The sequence below is a fragment of the Nicotiana tabacum genome, chromosome 11 (assembly GCF_000715075.1).
Source record: "Nicotiana tabacum cultivar K326 chromosome 11, ASM71507v2, whole genome shotgun sequence".
Taxonomy (NCBI): Eukaryota; Viridiplantae; Streptophyta; class Magnoliopsida; order Solanales; family Solanaceae; genus Nicotiana; species Nicotiana tabacum.
This window is the reverse complement of record NC_134090.1, coordinates 45,135,052-45,154,231: the sequence shown is the minus strand read 5'-3', so window position 1 is coordinate 45,154,231 and position 19,180 is coordinate 45,135,052. Positions and strand designations below refer to the sequence as shown.

At 40.1% G+C, this 19,180-nt stretch overlaps 1 protein-coding gene across 1 annotated transcript; it reads right to left on the bottom strand.

Moving 5' to 3' along the window:
* Positions 1 to 1,365: 1,365 nt before the first annotated feature.
* On the bottom strand, positions 1,366 to 2,514 carry LOC107796969 (uncharacterized). Its single transcript, XM_016619794.2, has one exon. The coding sequence runs from the start codon at positions 2,512 to 2,514 to the stop codon at positions 1,366 to 1,368; it is 1,149 nt and encodes a 382-aa protein (XP_016475280.2).
* Positions 2,515 to 19,180: the final 16,666 nt, after the last annotated feature.

The following is a 19,180-nucleotide window of genomic DNA, read 5'->3' as shown; positions in this document are numbered from 1 at the left end:
TTCCATCATCAAGTATGCTTCACAAATTGAACCCTCGACACTAGCTTTATTTCCTATCATTTTTTAAGAGTTTGAAGGTACCTATACAAGTAAATGGATAGACCATTAAATTCATAAAGTCATGTGTAGCGTAATTGTCATAATAGGAGCATAAAAAGTTCATAACCTCTCAAAAGGATATATCCATCTATATTATACAGGTCCAGCAATCCTTGCTTCATATGGCAGGTGTACATGCACATGTTCCATTGAGTTAAAGAATCCAGGAGGAAATATACGCTCTAACTTACACAAGATCTGTGGGATGTCTTCCTCTAATCTTTCCATGTCCACTACTCGAAGAACAATCGAGGTGAGATCCTTAAAAAATAAACTCAATTCCGTAAGTGCTTGCCACACGTTGCTAGGAAATAGCTCACGAAAGGCAATAGGCATTAATCGTTGCATGAACACATGGCAATTATGACTTTTCATACCAAATAATTTATACTTGTCTGTGTCTAGGCATCGACTCAAATTCGAAATATACCCATCTGGAAACTGCACATTTTCCAACCAATTGAAAAGGCAATTTATTCTTCTCTATTGTATATGCAGCTTTGGGATAGCTTCCATCAATAGGATTCTTTGCCAATTGCGGTCGATCATAATAGTTTACCATATCTTCACGTGCCTTTGGATTGTCTTTTGTTTTGCCATCAACAATAAGAATTGTGCTAAATACATTATCAAAGACATTCTTCTCAATATGCATGACATCGAGATTATGTCGGATCATGTTAGAGCTCCAATAAGGCAAATCCCAAAAGATGATTCTCTTTTTCCATCCACAACACCTAGAAATTCTTCCATTAACTTCTTATGACTCTATCTCAGTTACTTTCCTCAGTCCCAACTCATAAATTTGGTTCAAGATTTCCTCTCATGTTCTAAGGGTGGTGGTAGCCTTCTAACAGTCTGACCTTTTATAGAAGTCTTTACGATCTCTCCTAAAAGGATAGTTTTGGTCAAGAAATATTCTATGACTGTCAAACATCCCACCATGACATAATCTAAAGGATTGTGCTTCCTCCATACAATAAGTACATGCTAAGTTATCGGCAGTACTCCATCCAAATAACATAGAATATGCTGGAAAGTCATTGATTGTCCATATCAAAACGGCCCTTAATTGAAAATTTTATTTTTTTGAAATGTCAAATGCTTCCACACTCGTCTCCCACAACAAGGTCAATTCCTTTATTAAAGGTTGTAGATAAACATCAATTTTTTGTTTAAGGTTGTTTGGCCCTGGAACAATGATAGTTAAGAACATGTTCGCCTCTTTCATACACATACCTGGAGGCAAATTGTATGGAGTGACAATCACTGGCCATGAAGAGTATTTCCTCCCTGAATGACCAAGGGCTGAAAACCATCAGTATATAATCCCCACCTCACACTTCCTAGTTTAGCAACAAAAAAGGGATGAGTTTCGTTGAAGTGCTTCCAAGCCTTAAATTCTGATGGATGACACATTACGCCCTCCTCTTGTATGTGCTCATGATGCCATCTCATATCAGCGGCTGTAGCATGAGATGCATATAATCTCCGCAATCTAGGTATCAAAGGGAAATAATACATTTTTTTGTAAGGGATTAATTTCCTCTTACGAGAACCGACAAGACGTTTATACCTCTGGTGGCCACAAAACTTGCAAGGTATGAGGTCCTTATCTTCACCCCAATACAATATACATCCATAATTACAACAATCAATCTTTTCAACTGGCAAACCCAAGCTACGCACTAGCTTCTTGGTCTCGTAATAGTTATTAAGCATTATGTTATCTTCTGGTAAAGCCTCTTTCAACAATTGAATCATTTGGTTATAACCTCTTTGTGATAAAGTATTCTCCATTTTAATATTTAGCATCCTAGAAACTACTGCGAGTTGAGAGATGGAAGAACCAGGGTATAATTTTACATCCGCGGCCTGTAGCAAATCATAAAACCTTTGACACTCAAGATTTGGCTCCTCCTCCATTGAAGGATGAGGCTCCTCCTCCATTGAAGGATTAGGCTCCGCCTCCATTAAAGGTTCATAAGAATGAGACGACTCGGGTTTCGTATTATTATAAGACAGCCAGCTCAAACCATGGCCAAAATTGAGTGCAGTTGCATCCAAGACCATTTGTCGATATGGATTCTCATATCCCGATCCAGGTTGGGCGACACCATGGAAATCACCACTAGAAGACATCTCACCGGTCACATTTTTTTCTCCTTGATACTTCCAAAGAAAATAGTTCTCAACAAATCCATACTGATAAAGGTGAAATTTAACAGTTTCAACATCCATGTATTTAATGTTGTGATATTTTTTACATGGACATCTAACATTGTCACCACTGATGTGATTACGCCGAGAACAAGCAAATTGGAGAAACTTGTTCACACCAGTTATGAATCTTGAATTAATACCCCCTCGGTTATCCAATCTTTTGTACATCCAATCATGCTCTAGATTGTCCATGTTCGTATTTAATATTAACATAAACAAGACCTTAGAGTTCTTTATTTAATAAATCATCAGAATACTTTTTAAAGTGAATAACAAGTGTCACACCTCCTTTTTCACCTGTACCGCCTCAAAGGGGCACGAAGGGAGTTTTTCCAATTAAAGGACAATCGAAACGGGATCTGTTTATTTATTTCAGAGTCGCCATTTGGGAGATTTAGGGTGTCCCAAGTCACCAATTTAATCCCGAATCGAGGAAAAGAATGACTCTGTATTATAGTCCGCGAACCAGAAATCCGAATAAGGAATTCTGTTAACCCGGGAGAAGGTGTTAGGCATTCCCAAGTTCCGTGGTTCTGACACGGTCGCTCAACTGTCATATTCGGCTTGTTTATCTGATTTTAATTCATATTGAACTTAGTGCAAATTATGATTCTTTTACCTCTTCTATTATTATTGTTGTTATTTTTACAAAAAAAATTGCAACGTCGTAAAAACATACCTCGAACCTCGTCACAATCAATGTACCCGAGGCTATCGACATGTCTCGACTCCGTTGAGATTTAGATTTGGGTTACATAAATGCACACCCGTATTTAAGGAAATAATTTTATTAAGGACGCGCCCTACGCGACTAACATAGTGTTATTTTGGGCGAGGCCATAAAATTTTGCTAAATGGCCCGTCCCAGAATCTAAGCAACTTCACAAACACGTATAGAGGGCCCCGCAGCTTGTGCATTTTTTGCTTGGCGAGACTCGTCTCATTTGTTATTTTTTTTAAAGAATTGCAACATCATGGAAATGCATTTCGAACCACGTCACAATCAATGCACTCGTGATTGGTCGACGCATTTCGACTTCGTTGGGATTTGGATTTGGGTTACATAAATGCACACCCGTATTTAAGAAGGTAAGATTAATTAAGGCGCGTCCTAAAGAGACTAACGTATTGTTATTTTGGGAAGAGGCCGTGAAAATTCACTAAAACGGCCAACTTCGAAGTCTAACCAATTATTGTATATGTTTATTGAGGGCCCCGCGATTTGTAATTTATTTGGCGAGGCGCACCTCATTTTATTTTAAAGGTCATCCTATAGTGACTATGTTTTCTATTTCGTTTGTCTCTAAAATAAATGAAGAAAAGGTCCTACTTTATTTACATACTTACGGGTTATTATAGTTAAGTTTCGAACATGATTCGTTAAATCTAAAATGAACGTAGTAAGGGCAGTCTGTTTGACAGTTATGGGCCCACGTCCGACGTATAAGGGGTAAAACCGGACCTGGGCCATCCTACTTCAAATTGGGCCTAGTTAATGGTTTCTACACATATTCATAATTTGCCAAACTAAAAAAATGGTGTCATTTGGTTAACAAACCATTTTTGTTCAATAAGATACCAAAGTGTAATTTCTGCCAATTTAAAGTGACATTCTACTGGAATGAATGAGCCTAAAAAATCTGATTTTTTTATCCTAGACCAATTAGGTGCTGAAATTAACCAATGGTATCTAATTGAACTCGTTCTTACGAATTTAGATAAGCAATTTGTTAACTGAAATAGTATAAACTATTAAGTAATCAACCTACGACCTGATGTGTATTTGGAACATGCTTTTAAACAAAATAGACTGAAATCGACAAAACATTACTACTACATCATTAGTCTTTATTAACTAAAAGCATACATGGGGGCAGAAGTTTTACAACTAAACTACTGTAGAATAGGCATGTCCAGTTATATATAAACAAACACCTACATGACTCTAATGAAAGAAGTGTTCTGATGTGTATACAAGTAAGTAGACAACTGTAAAGAATTCAAAACTTCAACCCTTCACTTTTGTATTCATGCTTCAAATTCTCAGATTACAAAGTTCAGCCATTCGATTGTGTACCTGATATTTGGAAAGCAAAGAAGTAGAGGAAAATCAGTAGAAGCGGCAGTAGTGTAAGCAGCAACACAGCAGTACAACAACAACCAGTACCAGTAGTAACCAGTAATAGACACCTCGTGGCAGATTTAAAGAAAACCAGGCAGAAAACCAAGCAGTAACCCAATGGAACAGTGCTCAACCAATAGAAAACTAGGAAATACCAAGCTGAAATCCAACAGTACCCAAAAGAACACAGACAGATGCAAGAAACAGTAGTTTCTGATTTGTCAGACACTCAAGAAAAAAAACAAGCTGAAGCTCTTTTGATGTAAAGCTTAGCCTTATCCGGATCAACCAGCTCACTGACTTAGCAAGATAATAGCACATCCGATATGCCCTCTATTTCTCTAGAGTTTTAGGTTAAATCTCCATCTTCAACACTCTTGTTTTTCTCTGGCTTCTTAGGATAAAAAAACCAGCTCCTATTTTGTTCTAAATGAGCCTATTTATAGGCAAAGTAGGCAAGCACCAGGCTGCCTTGATACCTTCAGACCTTAACTCTGCCCATACCCCTTAACTTCCCATGCCTAAATGTCTTTTCTTGATGCCCATTATATTGTTCCCCATGCTTGTCCTATTGTTCTAATCAAGAGTTATGGGTTTATTAGAGTATTCATTTTAAACTCCCATGCTCTTATGTCTTGTTCCCCATTGTCATTAAATTAATAGTATTTTAATTAACCATTTGACAGACCCTTAAGTTAATTCTGATAAAACCCTGTCAAATGCCAAAATTACCCTTAACCCCCTGAAGACTACTGTTATGCCCCAACTCTTAATAGCCAGTATATAACCCCTCTAAGTTCAACTAATCACTGATTACTAACTATCAGATTATACAGCTATGACCAATTCAATCCTATCCAAACACACAAAATGATTCCAGGAAGAAGGGATGAGAGAATGAGGTTCATGTGGCCTTAAAATAAGCGAGCCAGTTTGGTTCAAAGAAGCAATTGGATACATTCAACAATTTCAGCTCAATCACATAAGAACAGAAAAGAAGCAGAAATGACAAACACTGGAATGAGTCAACGAGATAAACTATTGTCGTGCTTCCTCCTTCTTTTAATCAAACTAAACGACGATATTTAAACATTCGATTACACGCTGTAACGGATAACAATTAATCGATACACACTTAGACTCAACAGGGCACCTATATGAACCACTTGACGATATTAATCAGATTAAACACGTAGTCCATCACGATAGGTACAACTAACAGACAAACAAAAGAATTGACCAAATAAAATGTCTTATGAAGACGGACAGAATTAAAAGAAAAATGATAGAAAAATCAAACAAATTAAACGAACATGTAAACAAATACAAATAGCACACAAACAGAAGGAAAGAAAGGAGAAATTACCTCGGAAGCTTAAGAACAAAAATGACCCATGCTCGAACTGGACTCGACCTCTTTGAGGTCGAACGGACTTTAATTGAAGTGTTCTTAACTGAGAACACCTCGATTAAGGTCTATTAGACCTCAATTCTTCCTTTAAACTGGACAGACCCCCATGGTTTTGAGTTCTAGGGTTCATACGGTCCGATTTGGGGCTCGAAGGTCTCTACCTAGATTCGAACGGAATTAATGGTGGTTTAAGCACGAGGGAGGTCAGGTGGGTGGTTGGTGTGATTTTGGGACTCATTAGGTGATTTAGGGTTTTGGCTCGAATCTTCAATTAAAGATTCGAGAACACTGGGGATGATTCGAAGTTAAGTGACTAGGGATTCGTGTTCAGGGTGGTGTGGAGGTTCAGTGGTGTGGCTATGGCGGCCGACGGCGTTGTTGCCGCCGGGTTTCAGGTGGAAGGATTTGGTGGTGGCTCGGGTTATCGAGGGGGCCGATCTCTGAGTTTGAGAGAGACGGAGGAATGAGTGAGAGAAGGGGGAGGGTTTGGTTTGGGGGGCGTGGGGTGAGAGATTGAGGCTTTTATACGGGGGAGGGAGTTGATCCTGGGCCGTTCGATCTGATGAGATAAATGGCCCGGATCAATACACTAAAGGGGAACGGTGCCGTTTGGTTTTAGTTGGGGGGTCGGTTCGAACCGGGTGATGGGTCGGGTACAGGGAACGGGTATGAAAGATGTGATCTTGGCCGTTGATCCATTTGAGATCAACGGCCCCGCTCAACTATGACAGAAACGGTGCCGTTCGGGCACCTATGAGGAGACGGACCGGTTTAATACATTGGGCCAACTCGTTTGGGCCTACTTTCATTTTAATTTTTTGGCCCAAACCGTGTGTTCTTTATTTTATTTTTTCAACTCTTTTTCTTTTTCTACTTTTAATTAACCATCAATAAAATTCCAAAATAATTTGTACAACCAAAATTAGCCTACAAAAATGTTAATTAAACCTTAACAACAATTAACACATAAGGCCAAATATTTAATTAAAAATAAAATTACACAACGACACACATAAATGACGAAATGCAACAAATACATATCTTTTGTGGTTTTCTTTCTTTTAAAATAAAACATGGTTTAATTAATTCCAAAATACACAATTAGATCTTGAATGTGCGTGCAACATGTATTTTTGTATTTTTGAATTAATCACAATAAGGGTAAACATTTACGGACAAAAATAATTACCAAAATGTCACGTAAATTCTCAAAATTGTACACAGATGAAATTTGTCTTATTTTTGATTTCTTTTGGAGTAGTTTTCGGGAAGCAAAAATCACGTGCTCACAGCTGCCCCTCTTTGTCCGTAAACACGAAGAGTTTTCGTGCAAAGATCAAGTGAACGATTTTTGCCCATCCGAGTACTCCGTGTGAAGCATTTTTTGAAAAAGATTTAACCGAACCTTTGCTTCAAAGGTTTCCTACATATCCCTGGCTAGAAGGGAATCAGGTTAATGTAGTTCGGGAAGTTGTGGTAGCTGGGACTACCATGGAACTACAATTTTGCCGTTACTGCTGCTGCATGCTGTTGCTATTACTTTTCGATCTCCTTATTACACCGTGCCAAAAGAAAACAAGAAGCTAGACTAAACTGGGAATCACAGAATCTTATCTATCTTCCACTTGCTCTGGTTGCCTTGCTTTCTTGTGGCTTGTGCTTCCTCTAGTGCTTTTCTTTCGAAAACTGCTGGGGACGCTGCTTCCTACATTAATGGCCCTCCTCATTACTGACTTCTGATTTGTTCTTGAAATGTATTCCTCTGTTCTGCGGGCGGGGATGCTCCTGACTTCATCTTGACTTTTGAAAGATGACACAACCTCCAATCCCCAGGCGGGGTCCTGACTTCTTCAACTTAAAATTTTAACACCTCCATTCTCCAGGTGGGCTCCTGACTTCAACAATTTAAAATTTTAGCACCTCCATTCTCCAGGTGGGCTCCTGACTTCAATAACTTCTTAAAACTTTAACACCTCCATTCTCCAGGCGGGCTCCTGACTTCAACAACTTACAATTTTAACACCTCCATTCTCCAGGAGGACTCCTGACTTCAATAACTTCTTAAAACTTTAACACCTCCTTTCTCCAGGCGGGCTCCTGACTTCAACAATTTAAAATTTTAGCACCTCCATTCTCCAGGTGGGCTCCTGACTTCTTCAACTTAAAATTTTAACACCTCCATTCTCCAGGCGGGCTCTTGACTTCAACAACTTCTTAAAACTTTAACACCTCCATTCTCCAGGCGGGCTCCTGACTTCAACAACTTAAAATTTTAACACCTCCATTCTCCAGGCGGGCTCCTGACTTCATCTTCTTAAAACTTTAACACCTCCATTCTCCAGGCGGGCTCCTGACTTCAACAACTTCTTAAAACTTTAACACCTCCATTCTCCAGGCGGGCTCCTAACTTCAACAACTTACAATTTTAACACCTCCATTCTCCAGGCGGGCTCCTGACTTCAACAACTTCTTAAAACTTTAACACCTCCATTCTCCAAGCGGGCTCCTGACTTCAACAACTTACAATTTTAACACCTCCATTCTCCAGGCGGGCTCCTGACTTCTTCCATTTGAATCATCCTCTTTCAACTGCCTCCTTCAAAAACTGGTGTCTTATTCCTCCGAAAACTACTGGGGACAACACCAGTGTTTTATTCCTAACTAGGTTATTTTCCTTCTTCGCCGACTACTTCTATTTGGAACTACTTTCCTCAAGCTAGTGTCTTTACTTCTCTGGAACCTGCCGGGAATAACATTGCTGGGGAATTATCTTCCCTTTTTAAGACTAGTTATTTTCCTCTCTTTAACAATGGTGGGGATGATACTGATTCAAAGACCACTACTCTTAAAACTTGGGTTATCTTGCTTTTTATAAGATTGCGTTCTTTAAAACTTGTATTTTTTCTCCCATAAACTGCGGGGGATTCCATTTCCTTCAAAACTTGTGTTATCTTCCATCTTCCCCAAACGGATATTTGATTTCAAGAAAATTTTCGCAATGAGAGAAAATTTTCTGCCCCAGTTTGATACTCTTCTTTGTGGCCATGCCTTCCTGCTGTCAACAACATTTCATTTCCCTGCTTCAAATCAAAGAAAAATTTGTTAGTTTAAAACGTGGTGAGTGGTCATGCCACTCCTGCTGGGGATGGTTTTTCTTTTCTCCCTTTCCCTGCTTTGCGTTTTATTACAAAACTTGCTGGGGATGATATTATTTGCTGGGGATGATATTCTTGCTGGGGATGGTTTTTCTTTTCTCCTTCTTCCCCGCCATATGTTGTCCGACCATTGTGGGACTTGGTCGAGAATCTGTCGGAGTTGTTCCTGTATCTCGCAAATCTGCTGGGGATTCTCATAACCTTTTAACTGTTGCTTTTCCATTTTTCTCCAACTTCCCCTGGAAATTTGGTCCTCTTGGGATCTAGCCTCATTCATCATTTGGTCTTGCGACCAACTTCTTTTCACTTTGTCGCCTTATCTTTGGCCTGTCCTATTCGTATTTTGTTTTGCCCCATTTTGGCAACTGGTAGTAAGCTCTGAAAATCTTTTTCAAAGCAAACTACTGGGGAGGTAAAGTCTTTTAAACCAAGAAATGAAAAAGTGATGAATAGAAAAAGAAGAAATCTTTCTGAACAAATGCTGGGGAAAAGGAAAGAAAAGAACTTATCTGAATGATATAACCGATCCCAACGATCATGTCGTGCATTCCGGATTAATCAACCCAGTCTATTTGTATCAATCAACCCTTCGGACGGCCTCATGTTGCTGGGGATAAACAGGCATTCAACTGTTTGCCAAATGTGGATCCTTTCCGCCAATTCTGTCTGGTTGCCTCATAGTGCCCTTCGAGGGGTTTTCACTAATAAGACTCTCTCGTTTCTCTCAACTCCCGTCGTCTTATGGTGCCTGTGAAGGTTTTCACCGATAAAACTCTCTCGTTTTATTTCTATCATCTTTCATCGCCTTATGGTGCCTGTGAAGGTTTTCACTAATAAGATTCTCTCATTTTATTTTATTTTTTAGCTGGGGATTGGAGTGCTGTCAATATGACTCTCTTTGCTGGGGATTCTTTCGGCTATCAATTCATTTCTAGTTTATGACTCTCTTCTTTGCTGGGGCTCAGAGTGTTGTTCCCGATTTCCGTTTGCATGACTTGGCACTTCTCGGATACTGATCGGGAGGTCTTTTTTGGACATCAATATGGGTTTTTGTGTATGGCTAAAAGGAAAAGGGGTATCAAAATTTCAAAATAATTTTGATGGGTAAAACAGTACAACTCTTGGAATCAAACTTTCTTTCCAAAATTACAAACACAAACTTCTGCCCAAGTTTTTCTTGCTTGGGCATTTTTATTTTTTGTTACACTATGACCGAGCCGTGAGGCGCCTACGTATCCTTCTTTGAGGAATCAGGTCAAACGTAGTTCCCAATTCCTTTGTTGTTTTTTTTGTGACTTTTCTTTTGTCTTTATTATCATTACTATATTTTTTTCTTTTTCTTTCATTTTCATTACTGATTCCAAAAGAGGGATATGAAAGAATAAATAAGGCTCAAAAGGGGATGCAAAGGATAAAGTGTTTGGATAGAAGAAAGAATTGCCCCCGTCATTTCATTCTCCGATAAATGTCAAGTACAAACAAACAATGATTACATTTAAAAGAAATCCCACATAATATCTCTTAACTGCGTCAGAATTGATAGCCATGTTGATGCATTTCCCTTCGATATCTGTTAAACATAAAGCACCATTGGACAATACTCTGGTTACAATGAATGGCCCTTGCCAATTTGGGCGCGAACTTACCCTTTGCCTCAGCCTGACGTGGGAGGATGCGTTTCAACACTTGCTGGCCTACTTCCAACTTCCGGGGACGCACCCTTTTGTTGTATGCTCTTGCCATTATCCTTTGATACAACTGGCCATGACACACAGCTGCCAGTCTCTTTCCATCAATCAAGCTTAACTGCTCCAAACGGGTTTTGACCCACTCGTTATCATCAATCTCAGTTTCAGCGATAATCCGAAGGGATGGAATTTTGACTTCCGCCGGTATTACTACTTCGGTTCCATACACCAACAAATAGGGAGTGGCCCCTACTAAAGTCCAAACAGTAGTGCGATAACCCAATAATGCAAATGGTAATTTCTCATGCCATTGTCTGGACCCTTCTACCATCTTCCTCAGTATCTTCTTGATGTTCTTATTGGCTGCTTCAACTGCTCCATTCGCCTTAGGACGATATGGTGTGGAATTACAGTGTGTAATCTTAAACTGTTGACATACCTCTTTCATCATTTGCATCTCTGTCTTTTCCTCCTCAACACTTTTGTCCGAACCAGACATACTTCTCAGAACGTGCCCTTTAGATCTTGTGTGGTAATGGTACTCTGCTAGAACGTTCTAACGAGCTAACTGTTTCGAAACCTCTTTCTCTGATATAAACAACAAACTTGTTAGCGTTAGAGTTTAACACATAGTGCAATTTCACATTGGGGAATGCAATGTTCCTAGGCAGTTTCACCATTTCTAACATGTTTTTGCTTTGACTGCATGCGTCATTCCGGCTTATGTCCTTTCTTTATTCACTTTGCCTTTTCTTTTTTCTTTTTAGTGGTGGTCGAATCTTATGTGGATTTCCTACGTATCATGTCCCCGCATGAATCAGACCGGGCGTAGTTCTGACACAAGTAAAAATAAAGACACAATTTTTTTTTCTTCGTTTTTTTTTCATTTCATTACCAAAATATGCTATTACAAGCTACTCATTTGAAAAAAAGACAAACAAAATACAGACTCCACACTATTAAAATTGTTTGATATGAAAAGAGAACAGAGGGGTAGACAACAGACTCTTAAAAACAACAAGTGCAGACTTGAATCAGGGATACATTAAAGCCTTGAATTTTGGTGCCCGCGAGGCATCGTTTGGCCTTTCCGCGGGCTTTGGGTCCAGACCTCTTTGCAAGATTTTTAATTCTTCCATAATCCGGTGGACATAACCCATGACTGAGGCAAAAAGGGTGTCGTGGGGCATTTCCTCACATGCTAAGCACTTCGTGGTGATGTAGTGCCCAATCTCATCGATCCTACCCCTGATTCTATCCCTTTCCATACACAGCTGTTCTATTCGTTGATTCTTTAGTCCCACTACTTGAGTGTTGTCAATGAGCTGATCTTGGAACCTCTCCATTTGTTCTTCCATTCGGGCTATTGAATCATAGCAGCGCTCCCTGTCCGTTCTAGCATCTCGGGCTTGTTTAAAGACCCGATCTCTGAGAGTGGAATTTGTTTCTCTAAATATTGCATTGCTCCCTTCATAATCCCTTCTCACCTGCCATAGGTGCTTTTTCCGCGCTGCTGCACCTTTTGCCCATCTGGCCCGCATTCTTGCTATGCTAGCCTCAGATCTTTCCAAGTCTTTTCGGCTTTCAATGACCTGATTCCTTAACCCTGCTATCAACCTTTTGTCGGACCGGTTTCTCCGTTGGTTGTTGGCATCCATTTTCATCTTCCGAATCTGAGCTTTGAGGATTTCGCTTTCTCTGGCTAATTTGTTCTTTTCTCCTTCATCGGCAGCAACCTGCACTTTGTTCTCAAATTTTAGATCCTTAATCTATTGTTTCAGCTTGCCTATTTTTGCCCTGTAGCTCTCTTCTTTACCCAACCAATCCCACTGTTCTTGTGACGCCTGGACGAACTCTTGGAGATGGGGTCTTTTGGCCGGTCTCCCGAACTCGATTTCTTTCCTAAACCAAGCAAGGTATCCCGGCGAAACTTCACCCTTGGACCGATCACGTACACATGTACTGGTTGTTAGGTATTGACATTCGCTCCAAATATGTCAGACGACTGCTTGAGGAAACAGTCCGCTGGGCCCAATCTCGACTACTTGGCCACTAAGATCTTCATTTTTCGGAACTATTTGGCATCTCCCCAGCTGTCTCAAAACTCGATACGGGGCGTAGGGTTGAATACTACGGAGTCCCATCAAAAGGAAATGGGGTCCCGTGGCGGGCATATATATGATTTCATTCGTAGGCAACCATCCAAATGTCCATTCTATTCGGCCCGCAGTAATAGAACGGAGGCGTGCTATCCATACCGTGACCCCCTCTGGTAAGTTGATTCCGTCAATCCTTGTGGAAAATTCCTCTATGCATGTTTTCTCTGTCGATCCATAACTCATAAATTGAGGACGACGACATAGGTGTTCGATCATCCACATCTGCAACAACACATTGCACCCCTCAAAGAAATTTCCCCCGGCTTTGCAAGTTGTGAGAGCGCAGAAGATTTCAGCTACTACCATGGGTACGAGGGTGCTATTGTCCTGAGTGAGTAAAGTGCTGACAACCCCGGACACTCGTATGTCAATGTTCCCGTCTTTTCTAGGAAACACCAGGAGTCCCAGAAAGGCTATCATGAACGCAACACACCTATGTTCTTCCCACTTAAGGCGGTTTCTTTTGCTACAGATTTTGTTTCCGGCTTGTTGAACCCCTCTATGTGGCCATACCTGTTGTATATAAACCGCAAAGTACAAAACCCAGCTGCCAAGTCTGGATTGTGGACCCCCCTGCTTATTTTCAGAGAGTCTAGGAACCTGTGTACGGCTACGGCCCTTGGAGCGATCAGATATTGGTGTCTCAAAGGAATCTTGGGGCTCCCGATGTACACGGCTATTTCTTCCAATGTTGGGGTAAGTTCAAAATCCGAGAAGCGAAATACGTTGTGAGCCAGGTCCCAGAATGCGACCAAGGCCTTTATGATATCCCCTCTAGGATTAATTTTCAGCAACCCAGGGAGGCCTCCCAAGTATAGATTGATTGTGTCGCATCCTGACTCGCCCAAGTCATCCCACCACATGTGCAACTCCAAAGGGATCTTGTTCACAATTGTCACGTGCGAAGTCTGACTTGTCCTCATTCTGCACATTTATTAGGGTGATTAAGCAAAAATAAAATTTATCTAACTCAACCAGTTGGCTATATATATATATATATATATTATTTTTATTTTTTCTTCGAAATTTAAAGGAAGATCCGGTTCCGAACACGACCTTCCAGCACTTCGGAAATGAAGATTTTAAGGCTGTGAGGGTCAACCAACCAAATCTCTAAAGGATGATCAAAAGTGTCCGTTTATGCAAAGTTAGCCTTCCGACGTCCCTTTCGAGAACATTCGGCTATTTTTGACAAAACGGCGTGACCCAACTCATTTATGATGAAATTAAAATTTGACATATTTTTTTTGGCTATTTTAGCAAAAGGGGAGGTTGGACCCGATGAGGGTTGCCTACGTATCTCACATCCGGTGAGAATCAAACTAGCGTAGTTCGCCAACATAAACTAAACTTGTAAACAAGACTCCTTTCTTTTGTTTTTAAAAAAGACAATTTTTTTTCATTTATCAAAATTTCGGCAGGGTTTTGACACTACTTGGACATTGGTTTTATTTTTCTAAAAATAAGTAGTTATCTCCCTACACTGCTATTTTTCTTTTTCTTTCACAATTTTTCAAAAATTCCGGATTTCAGAAGCCAGTCAGCATTTTGATCTGAAGCAAATAAATGTGCAAAACAAACAGGATGCAGCAGGATGGTCTTTTTTTCATTTCAGGTTACTTGTCCTAGACGGACCCAACCCCTGTGTTGAGTCCCCTAAGTCAAATGCAACATGATGCAAATAAACGTTCCTACTAGGGATCCGGCATGAAGTCAAGTTATTCTAGGTTCAACCTGGGTATATGTTCTAGACTGTGTACCCGAGCGGACAACTCGAGTCGAGGAGGGGGCTACGTACCGGGAACCAAAAGGCCATCCGGCTTAGTAACTTGTCCGGCCTCTTTCTTATTTCGGGTATTGACACTAACATAATAGGGAGTCTCGACCAGCAAGCACATCCCCAGAGGTAAGAAGAGAAGGGTTTCAGCACAGTTTATATACAGTTCAGATAACATCAAAGCGGTAAAAGCAGCATTTAGCACATTAGACCCAAACATGTAACAAAATCAGATAAAGCCCAAATATAACAATTTATCTAAGCTCGAATTCTGAACCCTGAACCAGAGATTCTGGGTTTACCTCCCCAGCAGAGTCGCCAGAGCTGTCACACCTCCTCTTTCACCCGCGCCGCCTCAAAGGGGCGCGAAGGGAGTTTTTTCAATTAAAGGACAATCGAAACGGGATCTGTTTATTTATTGCAGAGTCGCCACTTAGGAGATTTAGGGTGTCCCAAGTCACCAATTTAATCCCGAATCGAGGAAAAGAATGACTCTGTATTAAAGTCCGCAAACCAGAAATCCGGATAAGGAATTCTGTTAACCCGGGAGAAGGTGTTAGGCATTTCCGAGTTCCGTGGTTCTAGCACGGTCGCTCAACTGTCATATTCGGCTTGTTTATCTGATTTTAATTCATATTGAACTTAGTGCAAATTATGATTCTTTTACCGCTTCTATTATTATTGTTGTTATTTTTACAAAAAGAATTGCAACGTCGTAAAAACGTACCTCGAACCTCGTCACAATCAATGTACCCGAGGCTATCGACACGTCTCGACTTCGTTGAGATTTGGATTTGGGTTACATAAATGCACACCCGTATTTAAGGAAATAATTTTATTAAGGACGCGCCCTAAGCGACTAACGTAGTGTTATTTTTGGGCGAGGCCATGAAATTTTGCTAAACGGCCCGTCCCGGAATCTAAGCAACTTCACAAATACGTATAGAGGGCCCCGCAGCTTGTGCATTTTTTGCTTGGCGAGGCTCGTCTCATTTGTTATTTTTGTTTTAAAGAATTGCAACGTCATGGAAATGCATTTCGAACCACGTCACAATCAATGCACTCGTGATTGGTCGACGCATTTCGACTTCGTTGGGATTTGGATTTGGGTTACATAAATGCACACCCATATTTAAGAAGGTAAGATTAATTAAGGCGCGTCCTAAAGAGACTAACGTATTGTTATTTTGGGAAGAGGTCGTGAAAATTCACTAAAACGGCCAACTTCGAAGTCTAACCAATTATTGTATATGTTTATTGAGGGCCCCGCGATTTGTAATTTATTTGGCGAGGCGCACCTCATTTTATTTTAAAGGTCATCCTATAGTGACTATGTTTTCTATTTCGTTTGTCTCTAAAAAAATGAAGAAAAGGTCCTACTTTATTTATATACTTACGGGTTATTATAGTTAAGTTTCGAACATGATTCGTTAAATCTAAAATGAACGTAGTAAGGGCAGTCTGTTTGATAGTTATGGGCCCACGTCCGACATATAAGGGGTCAAATCGGACCTGGGTCATCCTACTTCAAATTGGGCCTAGTTAATGGTTTCTACACATATTCATAATTTGCCAAACTAAAAAAATGGTGTCAGTTAACAAATTTCTGCCAATTTAAAGTGACATTCTACTGGAATGAATGAACTTAAAAATCTGATTTTTTTTATCCTAGACCACTTAGGTGCTGAAATTAACCAATGGTATCTAATTGAACCCGTTCTTACGAATTTAGATAAGCAATTTGTTAACTGAAATAGTTTAAACTATTGAGTAATCAACCTACGGCCTGATGTGTATTTGGAACATGCTTTTAAACAAAATAGACTGAAATCGACAGAACATTACTACTACATCATTAGTCTTTATTAACTAAAAGCATACAGGGGGGCAGAAGTTTTACAACTAAACTACTGTAGAATAGGCATGTCCAGTTATACATAAACAAACACCTACATGACTCTAATGAAAGAAGTGTTCTGATGTGTATACAAGTAAGTAGACAACTGTAAAGAATTCAAAACTTCAACCCTTCACTTTTGTATTCATGCTTCAAATTCTCAGATTACAAAGTTCAGCCATTCGATTGTGTACCTGATATTTGGAAAGCAAAGAAGTAGAGGAAAATCAGTAGAAGCAACAGTAGTGTAAGCAGCAACACAGCAGTACAACAACAACCAGTACCAGTAGTAACTAGTAATAGACACCCCGTGGCAGATTTAAAGAAAACCAGGCAGAAAACCAAGCAGTAACCCAATGGAACAGTGCTCAACCAATAGAAAACTAGGAAATACCAAGCTGAAATCCAACAGTACCCAAAAGAACACAAACAGATGCAAGAAACAGTAGTTTCTGATTTGTCAGACACTCAAGAAAAAAAACAAGCTGAAGCTCTTTTGATGTAAAGCTTAGCCTTATCCGGATCAACCAGCTCACTGACTTAGCAAGATAATAGCACATCCGATATGCCCTCTATTTCTCTAGAGTTTTAGGTTAAATCTCCATCTTCAACACTCTTGTTTTTCTCTGGCTTCTTAGGATAAAAAAACCAGCTCCTATTTTGTTCTAAATGAGCCTATTTATAGGCAAAGTAGGCAAGCACCAGGCTGCCTTGATACCTTCAGACCTTAACTCTGCCCATACCCCTTAACTTCCCATGCCTAAATGTCTTTTCTTGATGCCCATTATATTGTTCCCCATGCTTGTCCTATTGTTCTAATCAAGAGTTATGGGTTTATTAGAGTATTCATTTTAAACTCCCATGCTCTTATGTCTTGTTCCCCATTGTCATTAAATTAGTAGTATTTTAATTAACCACTTGACAGACCCTTAAGTTAATTCTGATAAAACCCTGTCAAATGCCAAAATTACCCTTAACCCCCTGAAGACTACTGTTATGCCCCAACTCTTAATAGCCAGTATATAACCCCTCTAAGTTCAACTAAGCACTGATTACTAACTATCAGATTATACAGCTATGACCAATTCAATCCTATCCAAACACACAAAATGATTCCAGGCAGAAGGGATGAGGGAATGAGGTTCATGTGGCCTTAAAATAAGCGAGCCAGTTTGGTTCAAAGAAGCAATTGGATACATTCAACAATTTCAGCTCAATCACATAAGAACAGAAAAGAAGCAGAAATGACAAACACTGGAATGAGTCAACGAGATAAACTATTGTCGTGCTTCCTCCTTCTTTTAATCAAACTAAACGACGATATTTATACATTCGATTACACGCTATAACGGATAACAATTAATCGATACACACTTAGACTCAACAGGGCACCTATATAAACCACTTGACGATATTAATCAGATTAAACACGTAGTCCATCACGATAGGTACAACTAACAGACAAACAAATGAATCGACCAGATAAAAGGTCTTATGAAGACGGACATAATTAAAAGAAAAATGATAGAAAAATCAAACAAATTAAACTAACATATAAACAAACACAAATAGCACACAAACAGAAGGAAAGAAAGGAGAAATTACCTCGGAAGCTTAAGAACAAAAATGACCCATGCTCGAACTGGACTCGACCTCTTTGAGGTCGAACGGACTTTAATTGAAGTGTTCTTAACTAAGAACACCTCGATTAAGGTCTATTAGACCTCACTTCTTCCTTTAAACTGGACAGACCCCCATGGTTTTGAGTTCTAGGGTTCATACGGTCCGATTTGGGGCTCGAAGGTCTCTACCTAGATTCGAATGGAATTAATGGTGGTTTAAGCACGAGGGAGGTCAGGTGGTTGGTTGGTGTGATTTTGGGACTCATTAGGTGATTTAGGGTTTTGGCTCGAATCTTCGATTGAAGATTCGAGAACACTGGGGATGATTCGAAGTTAAGTGACCAGGGATTCGTGTTCAGGGTGGTGTGGAGGTTCAGTGGTGTGGCTATAGCGGCCGACGGCGTTGTTGCCGCCGGGTTTCAGGTGGGAGGATTTGGTGGCATCTAGGGTTATCGAGGGGGCCGGTCTCTGAGTTTGAGAGAGACGAAGGGGTGAGGGGGGTGGGTTTGGTTTGGGGGCGTGGGGTGAGGGATTGAGGCTTTTATACGGGGGAGGGAGTTAATCCTGGGTCGTTCGATCTGATGAGATCAATGGCCCGGATAAATACACTTAAGGGGAACAGTGCCGTTTGGTTTTAGTTGGGGGGTCGGTTCGAACCGGGTGATGGGTCGGGTACAGGGAACGGGTATGAAAGATGTGATCTTGGCCGTTGATCCATTTGAGATCAACAACCCCGCTCAACTGTGACAGAAACGGTGCCGTTCGGGCACCTCTGAGGAGACGGACCGGTTTAATACACTAGGCCAGCTCGTTTGGCCTACTTTCATTTTAATTTTTTGGCCCAAACCGAGTGTTCTTTATTTTATTTTTTCAACTCTTTTTCTTTTTCTACTTTTAATTAACCATCAATAAAATTCCAAAATAATTTGTACAACCAAAATTAGCCTACAAAAATGTTAATTAAACCTTAACAACAAACAATTAACACACAAGGTCAAGTATTTAATTAAAAATAAAATTACACAAC